Source organism: Bombus fervidus, chromosome 1, assembly GCF_041682495.2.
Source record: "Bombus fervidus isolate BK054 chromosome 1, iyBomFerv1, whole genome shotgun sequence".
Lineage (NCBI taxonomy): Eukaryota > Metazoa > Arthropoda > Insecta > Hymenoptera > Apidae > Bombus > Bombus fervidus.
Window position 1 is genome coordinate 25670656 of NC_091517.1, and position 20537 is coordinate 25691192.

Genomic DNA, 20537 nt, shown 5'->3' on the forward strand with positions numbered 1-20537 from the left:
TCGAGTTAAAAACACTCGTAACTCGAACGCGTTTAAACGCCATGCTACGCTACGATACGATACGATGCGATACGATACGATACGATACGACGCGATACGATGCACGGGCTACCGAGAACAACGGCGCTTATTCACGAGGAATGATTATTATCGCCATCTCAATGGGGTCTCATTTGTATTACCGATTAACAGTTCTGGTATCGTGGCAACCATCGATGTCGACCGAGCAAAGGATTCTCTATTTCTGTGTTTGCATCGCAAGATCCTTCTTTCGATTGGTAACGCTATAGAATTAACCTGCTTGCGAAGTGGTCAGAAATGCGATTTGTATCTTGTTTCTAGATCGACGCCTCACCGGTTCTTTAAATTAATCGTTTTAATGGAATTAGTTTTTCGACGGATATAAATAAAAGCCTTTTATAACAAGCGACAGAAATAAAAAGTTATCGCCGTCGTATTTAAGGGCACTTCAATTATGTAAAGCCCTTCAAGGAACACAGTGGAACGAAATAACGTGGATCGAGCTCCCTTCGTGACACTTGGCGCTAATAGAATTCGTCGGATTATACATTGGCGGGCACTTAAACGTAAGTGCTTAAGTAAATTACTTCGCGAGAGCATCAACCCTCGTCGTCTTAGATATCGTTCGAATTATATTAATTCGTAACGTTAACATTTAAAATTTTGCCACGCTCTCGATATTGTAAAATTACTCGACTCTTGAATTTTAACAAAATTTACTCGAAAAGCAATCGTAATATTCGATGTTTCTACTACTCGTAGGCAAACCTTACTATACGTATATGCAATATGCGTGTAATTGAAAATAATTTGTAATAACAATGTTCACAGTTATGCAAATCGAATTACGCACGATGTTCCGAGTTAATTAAACGTAATTTTAATTCGTACTAAATTCGAATAATAAGGTAGTTTACTTTTAGTACCCTAGAAATGGAGGACGATGCTTTGCTTCATCTTTAAACTGTAAACGTAGGTTAGCGATTTTCGTGCTCGGTCGTCGTTAACTCGTAGAAGAGATTTCAAATCCAACGTCGTTCATTGTGTCAAAGTTACAAATGCTGTAATAGAATTTCATTGCTTCCGGCAAGTATCGCAGAATAGCTGGACATACATATGTACATGGTTAGCCGTTCGATATAGTCGAGTATGCGTAATGTTTCCTAAGCGGATAACCACGAATCATCCGCTATGAATAACATCATTCTGATTAATTCTCCCGCGCTCCTTTTACAATAACGATAGTTTTTCACACAAAAGTCACGAAGTACAGCACAGGAGCATTATAAATTTTACGATACTTTGTATACCGTACGAAGGATACATATATGTATATCGAGTCAAAAAGCAACCAACAGCGTCACGTGGCGCGAATTGTCTATGGCAAATACGCTCGTGCTCGCAATGATATCTTCGTTGGACAAAAAATTGTTAGGGAAAGACCAACAGCTAGGAAACCGTGGAGATTGCGCGACGTCAGTGGACACGGTACGGCGAGTGGAGATTTGGAGAAGCAAGGGGAAAAAGACAGCAACGGCGGCGTTTCCCGCGAGCAACCGTATCGCTCGATTAACCTGTACGCGCGTACCGCTCAATTTATTGGACGCGAGACGAACTTCGCTCGCTGGGAGGAACGAACGCACCACAAAGAGAGAGAAAGCTCGCGCCGACGGAATCAACGACGGAAACAAGAAGCAACGAAGAACGAAGAAACGGAGAAGGAGAGGTTGAGTTAAATACGTAAAATAAAGAATAGGACGAACGCTAAGGCGCGACTTGGAACGTACAGAGTCGGAGAAACGGTTGACCAAGGCGGCGAAACGTGCGTAATTAGTTTAGTGGAAAGAGCAACGGCGAAGCAAACGCGCGTAGATTCGTAAAAAGAGAACGAGGCGGGAGGAAGATCGAGAGAATAAAAAAGCCCACGAACGAGGGTGACGAAGTCTGTCGCAATATCCTGCAACAAAAGCCAATAAATAAGGGACGGCTTTACCGCGGAATTAAAACACATACATCACGACGTTGGCTGGTAGGCGTCTCCTTGTTTCCGGTTCTCGTCAGCTCTCGCTCCGACCGCTTTGTTCGATCGCTGTTTCTCTGTTTCTGCGCGGTGCAGTTCGGAACTGCGGCCGAATCGAACCTCGAATTAATCTTGGTCTGGCACTGATTGCGAAATAATTTCGCGATTGAACCGTCCGCCTCGACAGCTTCCGATCGTTACCAATGACGCAAGACGCGAACGCTCGCGAACATCGCGCGAATATATGTCTTTGAACGACCGATACTTCCTCGTGGAATCTTCCTACAGGTAAATCTCTTGATTTACGAAGGTAATTCGTTTCATGGCCACCGATGGTTTTCGCGCGTTTCACGCTATATCCTGCTCTAGTTATCATCCTACCGGCGGATACTGTGTTTTGATAATGAATTCCCGTCGACGTGGTTAGCTACTTCATCTTGCAGTTTGTATATGTATATGAGAAGAATTTTGCTTCTCAATTTCGAAGTTCTCAGAGAAGTACCATCGAAATAAGGTATCTCGTTCCACGAAGCTCTGCTATGCCAACAGCACTATCGATAGCAGTAGTAATTTACGCAAACTATTTATTTATATAGAAAAAGGTACGAACGGCTTTACAGGGTTTACCGTAACGTGGAAAATTTATTCGTGTAATGCAGGACACGCTATCGAATACTTGGTTATTTCGCGTTCCAATTGGATACTTATTCGATAGTTTAGTAGGCGCGCATACTGTTTCGTACAGGAGATTCGCAAGTTTGCAGGGAAACTTTATTCGCGTTACATCGATAATTTGCATATATTCACGCTTCGGATAAAAGTTTCGCAAGCCACGAAATTCGTATATATTTTTAATCGATGTACGAAGCGTTGCTGGAAATGTTAAAGAAGCAAAGTAGACACGATCCCTGTGTCTATCATAAATATTTCGTATTCACGGAAACCATTGTTTTCGATCCCGTTTCAGTCGATGTTGCGCGAATGGAAAGTTCGGATCGACCTCCGGCTAGATACGAATTCGTTTTAAATTAAAGCAACTTGATCGCGCGTATTTGTAAACGCTACTTGTATCTAGATCAGATATGAGTTAGGTTTACCTAGATCCACACAAGCATCCTATGTATTACCTAGCTAGGTTTAGGTGACATATGGGTTAGGTCTATCTAGGTTTACCCACACATTCTCTATATTCTGGATGCTCTGTGTGTTTCCATGATCCGAGTTACGGATGGCTCGAATACTGCCGGGCTGTGGGGTTAACCCAACCTTACATTTACAATTTCTTTTCTTCCACTTAGCGGTCGATAACGCGCGGCTTACCCTAAGAGACGTATCAAAGCAGATCGTTTTATTCTCGAGCGATTACGGGTCTCTTCAAAATTTTTAATCGTCGCTTCTCTGTTTTATCTTTTAGGCTGATAGATGCCAATCTTTTTGCCCGCTATTTCGCTAAACTTCTATCTCGGTAAATTTATGTCGGTAATCCGTACCGTCGCGTTTCTCTACGATGTTGTTAAAACGAAATTGTCGAGGATCAAAAAGTAATTGATATGGAAACGCTGTCTCGATTCTCGTAACGGAAAATAGCTATTCGACGAAGCGATTGAGAAATTTGTTCGGAGCTTCGTGTATCGTGCAAGATAGATAAATAATACGTAGTTGGAAACCCTTAAATGATCCTATACACAGTGATAATATTTATCGTTCTTACAATGATAATTTACACGTAATCGAAATAGCTCACTGTCTCTGGGGAACCTCGTACCCGTTATTAAAGCGTATCACGAAACTTTTCCTTTGAAGAAAGTTTGCAACCGGTGTCGAACTTTGATCTGGATCGTGCATCGATTCGAGGGTCGCCGATATAAAACGTGGGACCTCGTGGTCGATCGACGAATACAGGAGTTCTTGCTAAGGAGGATCGTGAAGGAAACGAGCCAAGTTGCCAATTACGTTCGCTGTTCATTGGTGGGAGTTAGGCCGGCAGCGAATGAGACGCAGGGGCCGTGGGTAGACATTTCCGTAGCTATCAAAGGCGCGATGGGGAAGAGGGTATGCAGCGGGTAGAACAGGAAGGTGGAGGAGATGTAAATGGTGCGCTTCATTAACGTGAGTTACCGTCACATCCATTATTCGCGGTAACCGAGCTGACAAGCGCGATTCCAGCTTGTCCAGGGCATTACTGTGGCGCGTTCCTTCCTGGACAGCCAAATTGGAGCGAGCTGATGCCGTCCTAGAAAACGTTCTCCGCGACAGCACCGCGTAATCGCTCGAGCCTGCTTTTAATAAGAGGAGCGACGTTCCTTTTCCGTCGAGAACGATCGCTAGTCGGCCGAGCTGTTCGCGATTAACATACTTTCGTTAATTTCGCGTTCGGCGCGTGCTCGTTCGCCCGAAAGGACGAGCTCATCTTGCTTCCCGAAGCAACGCGTCGCGTCCGCGCTGTCTCAACGCGATGCTCGTCTTCCGGGAACGTCACGTTCTTAAGGAAGCCACGAATTTGTGCACCTTTCACAAAAGTAACGCCGACACCGACATTCGCGCAGTCTAAAAGTGACATTTTTTTAGAACGCGGGACAGGACATGCGTATTTGGGGAAGTTCCTTCGCAATTCGTCTCAGGTTTGCCATCTTTGAAGCGTTGCCACGCCCAAAACGCTACGATACTTGCCACATCGATAAGCTACTAAAATCACTACGAACTTTTCATCTTGTCAAACGAAATATAAACGTAGCAGCGACATCTACACTCGCAGCAGAATCTACCTCGGCCTTTACACCAGCAGTAGCACCATCACCGCAACCGCTACACTACTACACCTCAAATTGGTGACCCCGACGTGATCTACAGCGAAAAGAGGTGTGACCGTGATAGCGCTACCGAGACTTTCATCATCGCGAACCTAAGACTGTGGCAATCTGGACCTACCGCTACGACGAACACGGAACGGCCCTTCCACCTTCAGCAAAATCTCGACGCCTCACCGCCGACCTACGCAACCAGGTGACAGGATACGAGACGATGACCAAGCCAGGAGTGATGTGGCCAGTGCAAAGTCCATGGGTATCGTTACCAGCACGTCACACCTAAGAGGAACAGAGGCCTACGACCGTACGCAGAACATTCCGTACCGACAGGTATCCATCGCCACGGGTTTGACAACAAACGGCTGACGCTTTACCACACATAGAAAGAAACGTTTTCACTGGTAAGGGGATACTGTAGCAGCGACATCTACATCCGCAGCAGAACCTGTATCGACCTTTACACCAGCAGTAGCACTATCGCTACAAGCGCTACAAGCGCTACACTACTACGCCTCATAAATTTAGGAAAATATCGAATCGTGCGTTGATCGAATTACACGATACCTGAGCCATCGCTGGAAAAGATCAACAAAGTTTGTTACGTCGGCCGACTCTCTGTCTGGACCGGGCCACGCGTCGCGGGCAGGATGGCAACCAGATGTCTTCACATCCTTACCGCGTACTCTCAATAGTCTCAAGTACACTCCATAAATCCCAGGCATTTTCTATCTAAGATCCTTCAGACCGACCAAATATTCTTTCACCGAATAGTTTATTGTCTACTACGGGAAGATACGGGAAATTTGGTTTCTCTCGCGTTCGGTATCTTCCGTTAGCGACTTTCTCTCGAGGGTGGCTAAGACCCTTCCTAGTCCACCAGCCGTCTATTATCCAATCAGAAGCAACGTGTATTGCCCTCACTTTCCTAGCCAAAATTGTCATCAACAAATCCGATGGTTCCGTGCGCTAGACACACCCATCCTTAGCTTTCCTCCGTCACATCATTGTCACCGAACGGCACTGATTTTCCATCTTTCGAACGGTCAATACCTTTGACCGGGTTTTCCACCTTTAGATCAGTCACTTACTTAACTCGTACATACGCACCAGTGGAACTATATTCGTTACAAAGTTGTTGGAGTAAACTGTAAGTTATAATTTGTTATATCAGTGTCGTATTCAATTTGACTATCTCTATTATCCTAAGCGAAATAGGGGATCGAACGTTTCGCGGCGTCCATTATCTAATCGTAACGGGAATTTACGACTCCAGTTGACGTGCTATCTCGCGAACGCGTCTCTCCACGAGTGAACGAAACAAAGTTGAAACGAAGAAATAACAAACGATACGGCTGCGGACAAAGGAGACGTCCGTCGCGTTGAAATCTGGAAATTCTTAAGTGCGGTATTCCGTTGATATTAATTGGAGTTGGAATTAATTCTCCGCCCTCTCCTCATACTATATTACGAGCCACCTGAAAACTTGATTAGTATTCCCCAGAGCTGCGCCAACACGCTGACAGTGGATTTCTGCGAATAGTTGGAAATCGAAGTAGATATAGCGAACTCGATCGCCGTCTACGAGCCAAACTATGCCATGGAGGAGATTCTGCTCTTCAACTTTCATTTGTTACGCATCTAGTAAATGCAACGAGAGGAACGAATGTTCCGTCGAAGCTTATCCTATGCTCGGTTGACTTTAATCGTCGATCGCGATGCGTTTCCTCCAAGCTAAACGCTATTCGCCCGCGTTACATACTCTCGTCGCATCGACGAGGAAAAGCTAATGAATGCCGTTGCAACGTTACCACGCTGTTCTCTGGATCCTCGATCATTAAAGTCATTTCTTGTTAATTCTCACGCAACTGAACAGAAACGAGCCTTGTTGTTTCCGTGTTAGCTTCATACGATCGTATCGATAAATTATATCGGTCGTGCAAATTTGCCTTTCGTTTATCCACCTTCGTCATTCGATCGCTATCGTTTCAACGAAAACGACATTGTCAATACCATAGTATTATATCAAATTCGAAGACACGAAAACCGAGTTACGTAAAACTTGCTTTCTGTCGTCGCTTTTCAATCGGAAGAACGATAAATTAAGCTCGAATTCGAGCGACATCTCGTATTCTCCGTTTATTAGAAAATTCGTGAACGTTTCGAGTTTTTGGAGCGTTCACGTTAGGATAGATAGGATAGAACTGGGATCGTTACGCGATCGTCGATTCACATAGGTAGTAGGTTGCAAAAGCATTTCGCTAGCACCATCTATTTAACACGCATGCGAAAAGAAACATGATCGAAGAGATGATTTTCACTCGGTACTGCAACAAAGAGACTGATTTATCATTCGGATATCGATCAGAAACTGCGATGCAATTTCGACCACTTGAAAATTAATACTGCGCGATATGACAGGTGTGTGTGTGTGTGTGTGTGTGTGTGTGTGATACGCGACGCGGAAAAGTGATTATATCGTTAATCATCCCCGCGATCGGTGTAGCTAGCGGATCCGTCTCTTTGTTTTTATTCCAACCGAACGGCTGGTTGATTGGGCCAATGGAAAAATCGTCGAAAATGGTTCGTTAATTATCGGTATTTCGTATCGATGGGCCGTCGTCGATGGGACGCTGCGATTAACATGCAAATCTACTCTCTTCCGATGTAGATTATTTCAAGAATCACCGATTCATAATTAACGCTGGAAATCCATCAGCCGACGACGCGGTAGGCTCGTCCGGATTGCTTCGTTTTAAAATATGCCGCACTGATTGTCGTCGCCGCGTTAATTAATGCGCTCGTACGAAGAATCGTACGAAATACTTCCGTCTGTCCCTCTTTCCCTTCGTCGGTTCCCTTTAAAAGAGCCACGTTGTATCACGATGTTCCTTTTCCGATCGGAGAGCTACACAGAAAATCCAGACGCGGATCTTTATTTCGAACTGATATACGAGTTCATCTCATTACTGGATATACGCGTAATTAGTTCAGTTGCATCATGTAGGTACGCGTTCTGCCGCACATGCGACGTAGATCTACAAACTACGTCAATTTCTATTACACTGGCGCTACGTGCCACGGGTTTTCGATAGAATAAAGTTGTTCGTTGCAAACTAATCGCATACCATAGTAACGATCGACCGCTTTATATTTTATACGCATTTCATTTTCCGATTATCCATGACAATCAAATTTCATTTTCACCGCGTAATACTCGAATAAAAGATTTAAACGGTTACGTACACAGCATGATAGCACAGCATGCAGCGCAATATATTTTCCATAAACGTGAAATTCATACGGCTGTGTTTATGAACAAACACGCCAAGTAAATTCTGTCGTTTCTGTCATAGAAAGTCGACCAAAAAGGATGAAAATATCCGCGTTGTTTGAAATATCTCGGCTTCAATTTTTTAAACGCGCAACTCCGACATTCGGAGAACCTCGCTACGCGTGAAACGTCCGCGCCACGGTTTACCCAGATTTCGCGCGTCTCTTGCGCTCTTTTATTTGTATTAAGACATCGTGATCCTGTTTCGTGGCCGTGACGCGGGGTTGTACTAACGCCGTGTAATTATACGCGAACGGATGCAAATCAAAGGCAACGCAAATCTGGTTGAAAACCGACAAACGAGTATTTCTTCGAGGGAAGAAGCGTAAGATTCGTAACTGTTATACAGCAATAAACGTATAGAATTTTATACAAATAAAGAGATCTCTCATTTTCAGAGTTATATATATTTTTACGGTTTTTCGATGGCGACTGAACGACAGAGCTGGCAAGCGGCAAAAGTAGCAAACGAGCCAAAGTTCTGTCGTAGATCCTACTCGATAGGATTTTTATACACTTTTGATCAATTTAAAGACGCAAAAATACCCACAGAATGCGTATGATACACAAAGGAATATTCGATGTATCACTCGTTGTAATTCCTAGTAGAAGAAACAAATTGCTATGTAGGTTGCATTTCTTTGATTCTCTTTGTAAATATCCGCAGTCGGGTAACGAGTTTTCTAACGATCGATTCGCTCGATTATTGCCGTGTTGCTATTTTCACGGCTGCCAATTATTTGACGCGTTCCTGGAACGCAGCTCGAAATACTAGGATCGAGGCGCGTTGACACCTCGCAACGTGACACACCGTGTTCCCCTACACGGCGGTAAGATACCAGATCCCATTATCCTCGACTCGATGGATCTTCCACAATGGCTTTCCTGCAAAATTTAATAAATGCGCTTTCGCTTGAACATCGATAACTTGTCGGAATAGACGGGGTTTATTCTTAAAAATGATCGTATTTCCGAATCAATGATTTCCGTGCGCGTACCGGAACGTGTTCCAACGGTAGCAACGGCAGCAAAGGCAGCAACGGTAGTAACAGCAACAGCAGCAGCAGCAGCAGCAGCAAACTGACTTTTCTCTTTAAAACCCAGAGGGGATAGTCGTGGAACGAAGAGAATCCAGAGAAAGGAGAAAGAGGGATTCTCCCCTATCTTTTCGCGTGCTTTCCACGACCAGCTCATTTATCAAGCTGGCTTCCATTAATATCCGACAAAATAGTACAGGGACGCGTGACATCCCATAGAAGTCATGGCTGTCCGGCAAGCGGTACCGGGTTCTGCATCTCACGGTACCTATATCTGGCAGAGTTTCGCACGCGTCTCTAAGGCCACGTTTTCGGATAGCATGGCTGACCGACTCGGCTCCCTCGAGCGTATGCCGCGTGACGCGATTAGTAATGTTCATCCGATGCTCTCTCGTGCGAGTTTGCAAGCAATATCATACTACCAAGTACGAAGCGGCTGTCGACTCCGAACCTTGTTTGCTTCTCAACTACGTTTCCGCATTTTCCGCTACTTAATTGCTAATCTTTCTAAATTACGATATCCTTCTTCTTACAACCTGTTGTGAGAATTATCTCGACATCTTCGACATGTCGATACGTTTCTTCTGTTATTTAACGATGCGAGTTACAAATATTAAATTCTTTCAGGCCCAAGAATACTTCAATGCGATTACGTACGACAAATTGATAGATACCGCGTAAGCGAAATAAGACTTAAAAAAAAAAAAACGAAACTGGACAAAACTATTTGTATCCCCCTTTAAACATTGAAAAGAACAGGTAAGCAACGGTATTGCGCACGTTGCATTATATAATGTAACGATATAAAAGAATCGTACTTCGAAATTCCCATTACTCGGAGTCCGTTGGTTACGTTACAAAAAGCGGAAACGAAGAAAATAAGTCGGTACAATAAAGCGTAATGTTTTCAATTTTCCAACGTTTATATAGACTCGGGAAAATAAGGGGCATGTCGATCGCATTACTAGGTAAAATGTCATCGTTGCTTTTTGTTAAGAATTAGATGTAAATTGTTTAAAATTGTTTTAAACCGACGAACGAGACGTATATGTTTGGAAAAAGTCACGTAATCCACGGAAATGTAAGGAATTACGTTTGATTCCACGCAAACACGGACGACTGCACGCATCCGCTTTACCATCTTATCCTCGGATTTCCAGTGATTTAGTCCAAGTCATAGAGATTTGTTTGCGCGAAAGCTTTGCAACGTGTTTTCTATTAGAAAGCTTAAGTGCGCTCCTACGAACCGGTCTGTATCGCGTTCTCCTATCGTTAATCGAAGATCGGGAAGCTTTCGGAAGCGATTCAACAGGGAGATTTATTACGAAAGTTAATCGAATGGCGGCTTTGGAGAAACGAGAAACTTGTACTTATTGTTAGTTAGTATACTTTACCGAGTAAGATTACGTTACGTTCACTTTCTATTCCTACTTTCTATTTTCACGCTGTTAATCGGCATAACTACGATAGGAACAATAGAAACGGTGCTTATCACCGTTCCTTTCAACGCTACGCTACCGTAGAGGCTTTGGGTGCATTCTTCATTTCGGTACATTAAGATCGTTAAAGTGTGTATTTCAAAATGCAAATAAAGAGGCAGTGGAGGCGGCAACGCGGACGCTTTGAAAAACTTTGAAAAACGACAAAGACCTACGGGTATAGGATTGTTCGACGAGTGGTAAGTTTTGCCGATAATGGGGCTATCGACGTTCCTTGTTTTTCTTCGACTACTACCGCCGGCAGCTTTGTCGATAGCGCTACCGACAACGTCCGGTTCCCCGCGCCATCCGCTCCGTTCATGCGAAATGGAAAAAACGATTATAGACGAGACGCGACCAATCTCACCTAAATGTTAATCGTAATTAAATTCTCGTCTCGATTATTCCTTTCACTACAGATATCTAGATCTTTCCAGGGTAACCAGGCGCGCGACGAGCTTATATCTGAGAAATTTACAACGTTAAAAACGTCCAATGGACGTTCGAGTTTGACCAATTAAGCTCTTAGAATAGAATTAAAATGGCACAACGGATGATTACAGATCGAGGCTGAAGCTTTTAAACAGACGTCGCCCGAAGATAACAAGAATTCGTCCCGGAGCGATCGCGATTGTTGAACTGTACAAAAGTTCATTGTACTTGTATATAGAAGAGTCATAATCCGACGCCCAAACCCTGCCACAACCAACTTCAACCGGAGTAATATTAATTTTCAACTTTATCTCGTTAGCTTTGAAACGTGGGTAAAATGCGAGATAGAAGGCGCGAACCTCGAGATGCTTTTATTCCTTCGAGTGCTTTGTCAAATCGAAAAGGGTAGAAGATCCAACGTTCGAGTCCGACGCATCCTCTCTGCCGGTCGAGAAAGACACGGAAAATAACGTCGGGTCGTGCAACGTTGATCGATGTTTTCCAATAATTCTTATCGCTGATCAGAGTTCTGGAGGACGCGAATATTTTTCCCATTTGCAATTTCGCTCGATCGAGCTTCGAATAAATAATATCGAGCTTGCGCCTTTCACGTTTCCCGATTGACTCTCAAATTACAGAATGTCTCGCGACACTCGTCGATATTCGAAAGCAATTAAACTTCTCTTCCCCTCGAGCTTTTTGTCCAGCCGGTTTTTGCGTCTGGCTTTCTTCTTCGCGGCTTTCTCCATTACTTATCGGCAGCCTTTGTGCAGAGTTCGCGTTAAAGCGACCTTTATCCACTTCTTCTCCTTCTCTTCGACTAATTCGGTCTATTGTGACAAGCCACGCTCGAAGGACCTGTTCGTTCAGGTTCGCCAGCGAACTAATACGCACATGGCTTCTCCTCGCATCTGCTTATCTTCAGTTGTAATCTTCATTTGCGATATTTGTCGGAAAAGTTCTCTACGCTATTCGCAGTTTTACGATTTCCCTGCGAGTTACGCTTTTCAATTTTTAAATACCAAGATTTAAAAAAAAATTGCTTTATATTATTAGACGGTGCATCTATCTTAAACTATATCGACCAACGATTAAACAACTGTTCCATCCATTTGCCTCCATCCATTCCATTTGTTTCATCCGTTTGCCTTTAAATATTGGATACATTTTTACACGCGCGTTTTTATTATCAACATTGTCGACGTACCTCTACTCGTAACCTTTTGGCGCTACTTTCTTTCGTACTCTCCATTTTCATGTACTCTGACGATGATCCTACGTTGCGCGTTCGGATATTTAAAAAGTTTTGAAATACCTACGGAGAAGCTAAACTCGTGCTTACCATAGTAACTCCCCGAATTTTGATCGACCGATTTGAAAGTCAATACACCGTCGCATCCCGGAGATCCTTTAAAACGAATTAAAGTTGCAACGCGTTTGAAAATTTCCATTTCGAGTCGTCTCGACTGCGCGCGAATCTGGAGGTCTGGATGGATACCAAGCAACTTGATCTATGTAATTTTCTTTTGCAACGTATTGTAACACGGATAGATAGACCGACTCAGACGGTTCCTTTCAGACTTTATTTTCTGCTCGCCAACTTTTATTTATACGAGGTGTTTTCGACCGTAAAGTCGGTTTATACATGTCAACCCGGTCAAATACGCGTTCACACTCGCATTCAATGTCCCTTCGTCTCCGACGAATTCCATCGATCGTCATTGTTAATTCTCGTTGATAAAATTCTCTGGTAAATATTTGTATTAATTTCAAAACTCGATCGAACGAAAGGCGTATATGACGCCTATAACTTTGTGCATGTATCTTCTCCTCTCGATATCGATGAACAAACAGCCTATTACTGCGGAAAATGAGCTTTTCTTCCGTGATAGTTTATTGCACCGTGACTCGAAGGGAATCAAAGATACAAAAGGTTTCGATAACCGGAGGCTTTTCTGGCAGGTATACTTGCGCGTCGTCTCCCAAATGGATTTCGCATTGTCGTGCCGGAAGCTGCATGGCACGCTTTATTTCCTCTTTTCCCTCGACGACGTGTCGTGACGTATCAGTCGAACCCTGATACGGAATTGTCACGGACGCGTTCGTTGCAGTCCATTAATTTTGAAATTCGTCCAGCTAGAAGAAGACGATTCGCATAGGAGCGCGATACGCTGTTCCTGTCCCTTCTATTCCGTTTTTCTCCGGTTCCCTGTTCGAAATCTTCGCGAAAGGAATACTTTCTATCAGCTGGTACGGTAGGACAACTTAAGCGAAACACTTTTTAAACGGAGTTCTGTTCTTGCACAATGGCAGTCTGCGACAGGACCCTTAGATGCACGACTCCGACGAACACGGGCTTAGGTTTGACGAAAAGGCTGCACCGTGTCCACTATGGTTCGTCGTTTCGAGGGACGAAATGGATCAAAAGCGCGAGAAAGCTCCCAATCGTCAAATGGATTTCTCTATCGCGACGTTCTAGGTTTCTATTTCTGTTATTTTTCATCAAACACTCTAGGAATCGTATAAACTGTCCTCCGTTTCTCTTTGCGACTGTGCTCGATGGTCCCAGTTTTTAGATGGCTGAATTTTCCTTACCGCCAACATCGTTACAAACGGCAATCCGCTTGCTCGCTTCTGATTGCGTTTGACACAAGTAGAATCGTCTACAGCCGAGTATCGGTATGATTTTACATTATCCTATTAATAGACCGTTTCGACGCGGTAGGTATTACTTTAAATTGGAAATTGAAAGCGACTGGTCTAGGAAGCGCGAGTGCCACGAAAGTGTATGTATAAAGTTACATATAAACGTATGTTTACGTTAATAATTAAGGATTGAAATTCAAACATTTTCTTTATATCGGGATAAAATTACTCGGCTCGTCGTTTCAATTCGAAACGTTCCGAAAAATTAAAAACAGATCTCCAAAAAAGCTTTTTCCTTTACCAGGAATATAGAAACGCGAGAAGTCATGATTATTTAACATATAAATCGTGGAAGCTCCTGTTCGAAAGATCGAAAGATGGAAAGATCGAAAGATCACCAACAGGTTGACTCTGAATGCCAGTTGTTATCCCATTTTATTTCGCGTACAAAGCGGAGGAAGACGATAAAAAATGAAGTTTTCAGGCGAAGCATTTGGGATCCGGGAATTGTATTTCCAGCATAAATTTCGGCTGGTCGATGGCTTTCCCGGTGGGAGAAAGACAGCGTAACAACCATCCTAACTTCTCGCTCATCGCGTATTCTAGTCAGCAGTTTTGGAAGAGCGAGTAGCGTCCAATCCAAAGCTGAAACTGGGTCAACATTTGCTCGCCAATCTGAGAAAAGAACGAAATACGTTCGCAAGAACAGACCGCCTCTGCGATGTCGAACGAGATCCAACCAGATAGTTTCTCACCATTGATCGGAAACTTCTGTTTTTCGTCCGATTTAGAAATTCTCGTCCGAAACGTTCGTTCGTTGTCACAAATCCAATTAAACGTTCAACGTTTGTCTCGATGATTTTTCACTAAAATCCGTTATTCGCGTGATTGAAACGGCCACTTTCGTTCGATATCGATGCGTCGAGTTTTTCTCAAAAGTATAATTCTTTCCGCAAAATGCGTATCGATGTAAATCCGAACGGTGTTAACGTTTATCCGAGATAACGCAACAAAGATGATGTTTGCACGTTTAATAATTTGTCGAGCTCCGTGAACTATGCATTATGTAAGGAATGGTTTAAGCGCGTAACACATAAACAATTTCGAGGACAGTGAATATGGTCCCCGACCGTACCTACGTACGTGTTACAATATATTACGTTAGTTTCGTTCGTTTTGCTCGTTTCTGCGTACGCTATTTGTGGAAAATTGCGTACAAAGAGCGACAGCGAAGAGCTACAAATGCATTGCATTTATCGCAGGGATCATTCCGTCGGCGAGTCTAAGATGTCTTCGATGTTTCTTCTCCGGATCGATTCGTTGGCCATGCGAAACGCGAACGACTGTGCGCTGTTAAAAGAATCAAGGGAGATCTTTAATTAAAAGATTTAAGAGAGACGGATGGGAAAAATAATAATAATTATTAAAAAATTAAAATTTATATTTGTCCAGGTTAGATCGAAACCGGAAGAATAAGTTTTTCTTTCATTTCGATTTGCATTTGAAGCGTGGATTCGATTTCATCTGAAGTTATGTCCATAAATTCTCATGCGATCCAAACACGCTCGTTCGTTTTTATACGATCCAATGTACAAATATTTAAATATTTATCTTACTTTAAATTAACATGGTCGGGAGGAACAGCGTAGAATCGAGACGAAATATGGAAATTGCAGACGATGAAAATAATATGGTACGCGTTCCTATATTTGTACGTATTCCCTGTATGTTGCGCAATGGAACAGACGACGTCGCCAATTATAATATCAACGACGGGCACTATCGAGAACCTGGGAAAAACGGAAAAAGACGAGGAGCAAGAGGAGGAGCAGAAGGAAATCGAGGCCGTGCCGATGACGGAAGAGGTTATGGATGCCAACATAAAAATAACCGACGTGCCGGACGTGGAAGAAACCACCGAAGACCGGGACGTAAACTGGGACAAGAACAAGGTTATACGAGATGTCGCCTATTATATTCGGGCGCACAAATTTCGAGACTATGATCGTCGTTATTACAAGCGGCTCGAAGATTCGCCGAGCAGACTTTACGAGGAATTTCCGAAACCACCTTTAAGGTCTTTGCATTGGGAAGTACGCAGGTACTGGTGATAGCCATCCGATCGTTATCAATTCGAAAGCGAATTATTCGATGTACGTATCTCTAAATCATATTTCATGACTGGAAATTGGAATCTACTAATCGATTCAAAGCAAGAAATTTAATTCGTATCTCGTAACGTGCAATTCGATTTCCAGCAATAAATGGTATTTGCTGGTACTACTTATAAATAGACGGAACTAATAATCGAACAAATAAATAGATCTACGTTTCTAATTCAAAAGTTGCTTCGTTGTATAAAGTAGCAAGATGTGTACGAAAAATTGTCATCGTTCGTTGTATAACATTATGCGTGTTATTTTATACCGTTCGATGTATTGATTTATATATTAATTTTGATTGTATCGTCGACAAACGAAATAAATTATTTTTTATTATTCGTTTCGTATGCTCAAAATGCTACCGGTTTATCGTTAAAGCGATACGCGGCTTTCAAGAACCAATCGTTAACGAGGGTATGTCTATTTAATCTCAGTTCGTTTGATCTCGATACGTACATCGATTGGCTAGTTTGAAATACAATATTTAGTAATAAAAGCGAGAAATGCGAGTTACGATGGAAAAAACTGTGTAAATGTGGATAATAACGACGTTGGACCATTGTACGCAGACACTGCGAGTCAAGCTTCGTCGAATGCCTGAAATACGTCGAAAGCATCGTTAAACTGACTGCACTGAAGCGAGAAGATGACATTGTCACGATCATGAAAGAACAAAAATGGAATCTCGCGAGCAACGCCAAGCAAATTCAAGCCGCTCAAAAGGATTGTCTTGCGGGTCAGAGACGCGACGACCTAACCATGCCTCCCTTTCAAGGTCCAATAGGCAAGTACCCGCGCTTCCTTCCAAACCTTTCCAATAAAAACAGAAGGTTACCGATCGATATCGAAAACGATCTCTCCAATAAGATATTTTTTGTTTTCCGACACTCGATAACCTTCGACTCTTTCGTGTTCGCAATGTTTTACTTTTCCCCTTCGTGAAACATCGAATTTCAACGAGGAAAGCATATCAGAGAAAAATCCATGAGCCGATCGAGCAATTCGATTATCGGAAAATGATCGTACGAAAAGGTACTTAGGAAAGTTCGAGTCAGCGGCACATGCCATCACCGCAAAGTACATCGCCGAACGACTAAATATAGTCATCGTTGCCTTTCGATCAAACTCTTGCAATTCGCATTTGCGAAATGGAATTTATATACTGTTCGGACGCTCTCGGTCCTCTCGGTGCATTCCCAAATGCTCGTTGAACGCCGACACGCCCGGCACGTTATATTATAAATAGAAGAAAGTTTGGACTTAGAACGGTTTCAGTGGCGCACTACGGTCAGTTACTACATGTGCTGGTACACGATGCTGGGCGTTCCAGAATTGAGCATTTTCGGAGAGTCGTGCGATAACCACGCCAACTGTCAGGTCGAATCGGACTCCGGGAACGAGGACCCGAGAACCGATGACACGATACCATATGCCTGCGCCCTTTATAGTTTCTGTCCGGATCATTGTTGCCCCATGAAACATATCCGGGATATGACGGATTGCCATCAGTCGCGGGACAATCCCTGTTACGATGGGAACCCACCGGGTGCGTAGAAATCACCTTACGCCTTACACTGCCACCATAAGCGGATTCTCACCATTTTCGATCCCACCGCTCCACCTAATTTCCTATCGGATATTCCATTATTTCGCCAGTCAAAGACACTGTCATCGTGTTTCACGCTTACCGCCAGACGTTTCTCAATCGTCTGTTTAATTCTAGTTTTTTAAAGATATTTCGTTTTTCATGTTTTTACTACTCGTGATCGCGATCATACGAGAAAGCTATTTTCGATAAATTTCGAAAACTTGCTTCTTGATTTTTTACAGCTCACAGAGAATGTACATTGAATCGACAAGAAAATCGAGATTTCCCGAGCTTGGTGGCAAATCAGATCAACATCAGCTGCGAATGTCCTGATCCCGGATACGAATGGTCCTCCAGATTCGGTCTTTGCGTCGACGTGAACGAGTGCGCTCGAGGTGAACACGGCTGCTCCACGGAGGACGGAGAAACGTGCGTCAACCTACCCGGTGGTTACGAGTGCGTTTGCAAGTTCGGCTACATTTACGATCCAGACCAGAGAGAGTGTATTTTCAGCTCCGATATCCAACAAATCTTGCTAGGGTGGAAAGAGGAGTCGAATGTCACAGAAAAGAAGAGCCTCGTCGACACGATCGTCAAAGCGATCGCGAGATCGTCCGGTAATCACCTCGTAACCGGTCATGCGATACTTTGTACCGTGATCGTACAGATTTTTTCCTATAACGGTTTTTTCGTTGTAATCATCTAGCTGTAAAGATTATATGTTTCTAAATTTAGACTACGTAACGTAATTGATCGTCGTAATTTGTTAAGTGGCGCAGTTGGTTGATGAAATATAATTTAGCTTTTGAAACTTGGATTAAACTTCCTACGAAAATCACTTTACCGCTTGGACGATATAAGCGGAAAGGGAAGAAATAAAATTCGAAAATTTGTATCTTATCTTCCGTTGATCGTTGGGTCGTAATTTGTGCCCGTAACAATCCAAATTTTAGTCTCATCGATTAATAGCGCGATTCCATGTGTTTCGTGCGGTTATCTCCATCAGATGGTTATTTGCTCTACTAAGAGAAAAACAATGTTCTCTCGTGGTCCGCGATATTTGGCATAGTAGTCGCAGATAGGGATACTAAACGGCAAATAGAAAGCTCTAACGCGTTTTCTGTTTTGAAATGGCCCACGTTCAACCAGTCGTTTCATTTACAATGAAATCATAATTATATAATTTCCAACAGTTCTTAAACGTAATCCTTTGTAAAAGTACTAAGGTACGTACACGTAGCAGTCAAAGCGTAGATTTCTGTATGTAGTTAATTTCAGCACACGAGTAATCGTAAAACAAATAAAAAAAAATCGGAAGGAAAATCATATCGGAGAGATTTAGCGGCGGGCGTTATTAGAAAGTTGTTCTAGGCGACAAACAATTCTGAGTGTTAGTTTACTATATATTACTATATACTATGGACTTTCACGCGACCTCTTGGTCAGTCACAATGAATGGTATACTCGGGAAAGGAAGGTGCGGCATGACGCGTGATAAAATGATCTAACATAGAGCAAGAGCACTTTAAGAAATTAGAAATTATACCGGTGATGCGTGGACAAGTTTAAAGACGTCGTTACTTCCGTACGCTACAACCCTTCCGGCGTTTGCGCGCTTTCATCGGAACAAGCTTGAAACGACGCTGTTCATTTTTCGCGTAAATCGTGTCCAATACAAAGTTCAGCGAAACCGAAACGCAACTTCGAGAGATCGAGTACTTCGCGTTTAGTCCAGACGTTCTTTGAGAAATTTTTTAATTCAGCGACGGTTTGTTCCTTCGCGTGGACTCAGCTTTTCAAGAAGATTTCATTAAGTCGAGGTATCCGTCGAGTTAAATTGAAATCTTGCTTGACTTTCGCGTGTCCAAAAGGCGTCCTTTTCAATTTAATCCCCGCTGCTCTTACGCTATTTTCGAGTTATTAAAACTTTCGCTGCGTTTTAAATCCGTCTCATCGCGATCAAAGCTTCATCTGGAAAAATATCATCGTCAGTGACACGTCATCTGTTCGAGTCTGTCTAAATTTGTTCAACGAAAAGAGAAAAATGAAGGAGAAAACTGAAACGATGCGAGATACCTACGTGTTCTGTTTCGTTCACTCGCGGAGAGACGCGATCGCGAGGAAGCGCGTCAACGGGAGTCGTAAATTCCCGTTACGATTAGACAATCGACGTCGCGAAATGATCGATCCCCTATTTCGGTTAGGATAATAGAGGTAGTTAAATCGAATATGACGCTGATGTAACAAATTATAAGTTACAGTTTATTATAACAGCCGATGTACGAACGAAATATGAGTTGATAGAGAGTAATTGTAATTTCTAAATTCGAGTAGAATAACGTAAGTTCGAATGGCGAAAGGTCGAAAACGGAAAAGCAACTGACTCTCTGTGAAAATGATGCTGCGGAGGAAAACTTGCGATGGGTGGATCCAAGGACACGAGACGAGCTGATTCGTTAAAGACAAGGTTTCGCTATGAGAGCGAGGGAAATAGGTTTCGTTGGTAATTGGTTAATTTTCGAGGTTGGTGGGTAAGGAAGGGGCTAACTGTCCCCGAAAGAAAGTGGCGAGTGGGAAGCATCATACGTGAGAAAACTAACTTTCCCGAATCTTCCCGTAGTAAACAAGTAAACTGTTAGAAAACGAATTACTAAAGAGACGTTTGTTCGGTCTGAAGAACCTTAAGGCTATCGAGGGTACGCCGTGAGGATGTGCGGACATTTGGTTGCCAGCCTGCCCGCGGTATGTGGCCTGGTCTAGGTGGAGAGTCGGCCGACGTAACATGTTCTTTACCGTTATGGACCACGTTGCAGAAGAAACTGGTTTGGTTTGGCATACGCTTCTTCGCGATTAACAGCTGTACGCTTTGGATTCGGCCCGAAAGTGCTCGTGTGATCGAAAATACCGAGAAAAATAGATCGTTTGAAACGCCATGTTTCCAATTGTTTGTTGTTACGCGGCTTATTATTACACCTTCGTGTGGTTAATACGCAACGCTCGGATATCGCGGGATAA

The 20537-nt window shown here is 43.1% G+C and overlaps 1 protein-coding gene across 1 annotated transcript in view; it reads left to right on the forward strand.

Annotated features, from left to right (window-relative positions):
- LOC139991163 (putative fatty acyl-CoA reductase CG5065) overlaps window positions 1–20537 on the forward strand; it is a 43746-nt gene that overhangs the window by 11438 nt on the left and 11771 nt on the right. The window contains exons 2-5 of the mRNA XM_072011089.1: window positions 15449–15873; window positions 16504–16718; window positions 17199–17480; window positions 17765–18139. Of these exons, the coding sequence (XP_071867190.1) occupies window positions 15449–15873; window positions 16504–16718; window positions 17199–17480; window positions 17765–18139 (1297 nt within the window). The remainder of the gene's footprint in view (window positions 1–15448; window positions 15874–16503; window positions 16719–17198; window positions 17481–17764; window positions 18140–20537) is intronic.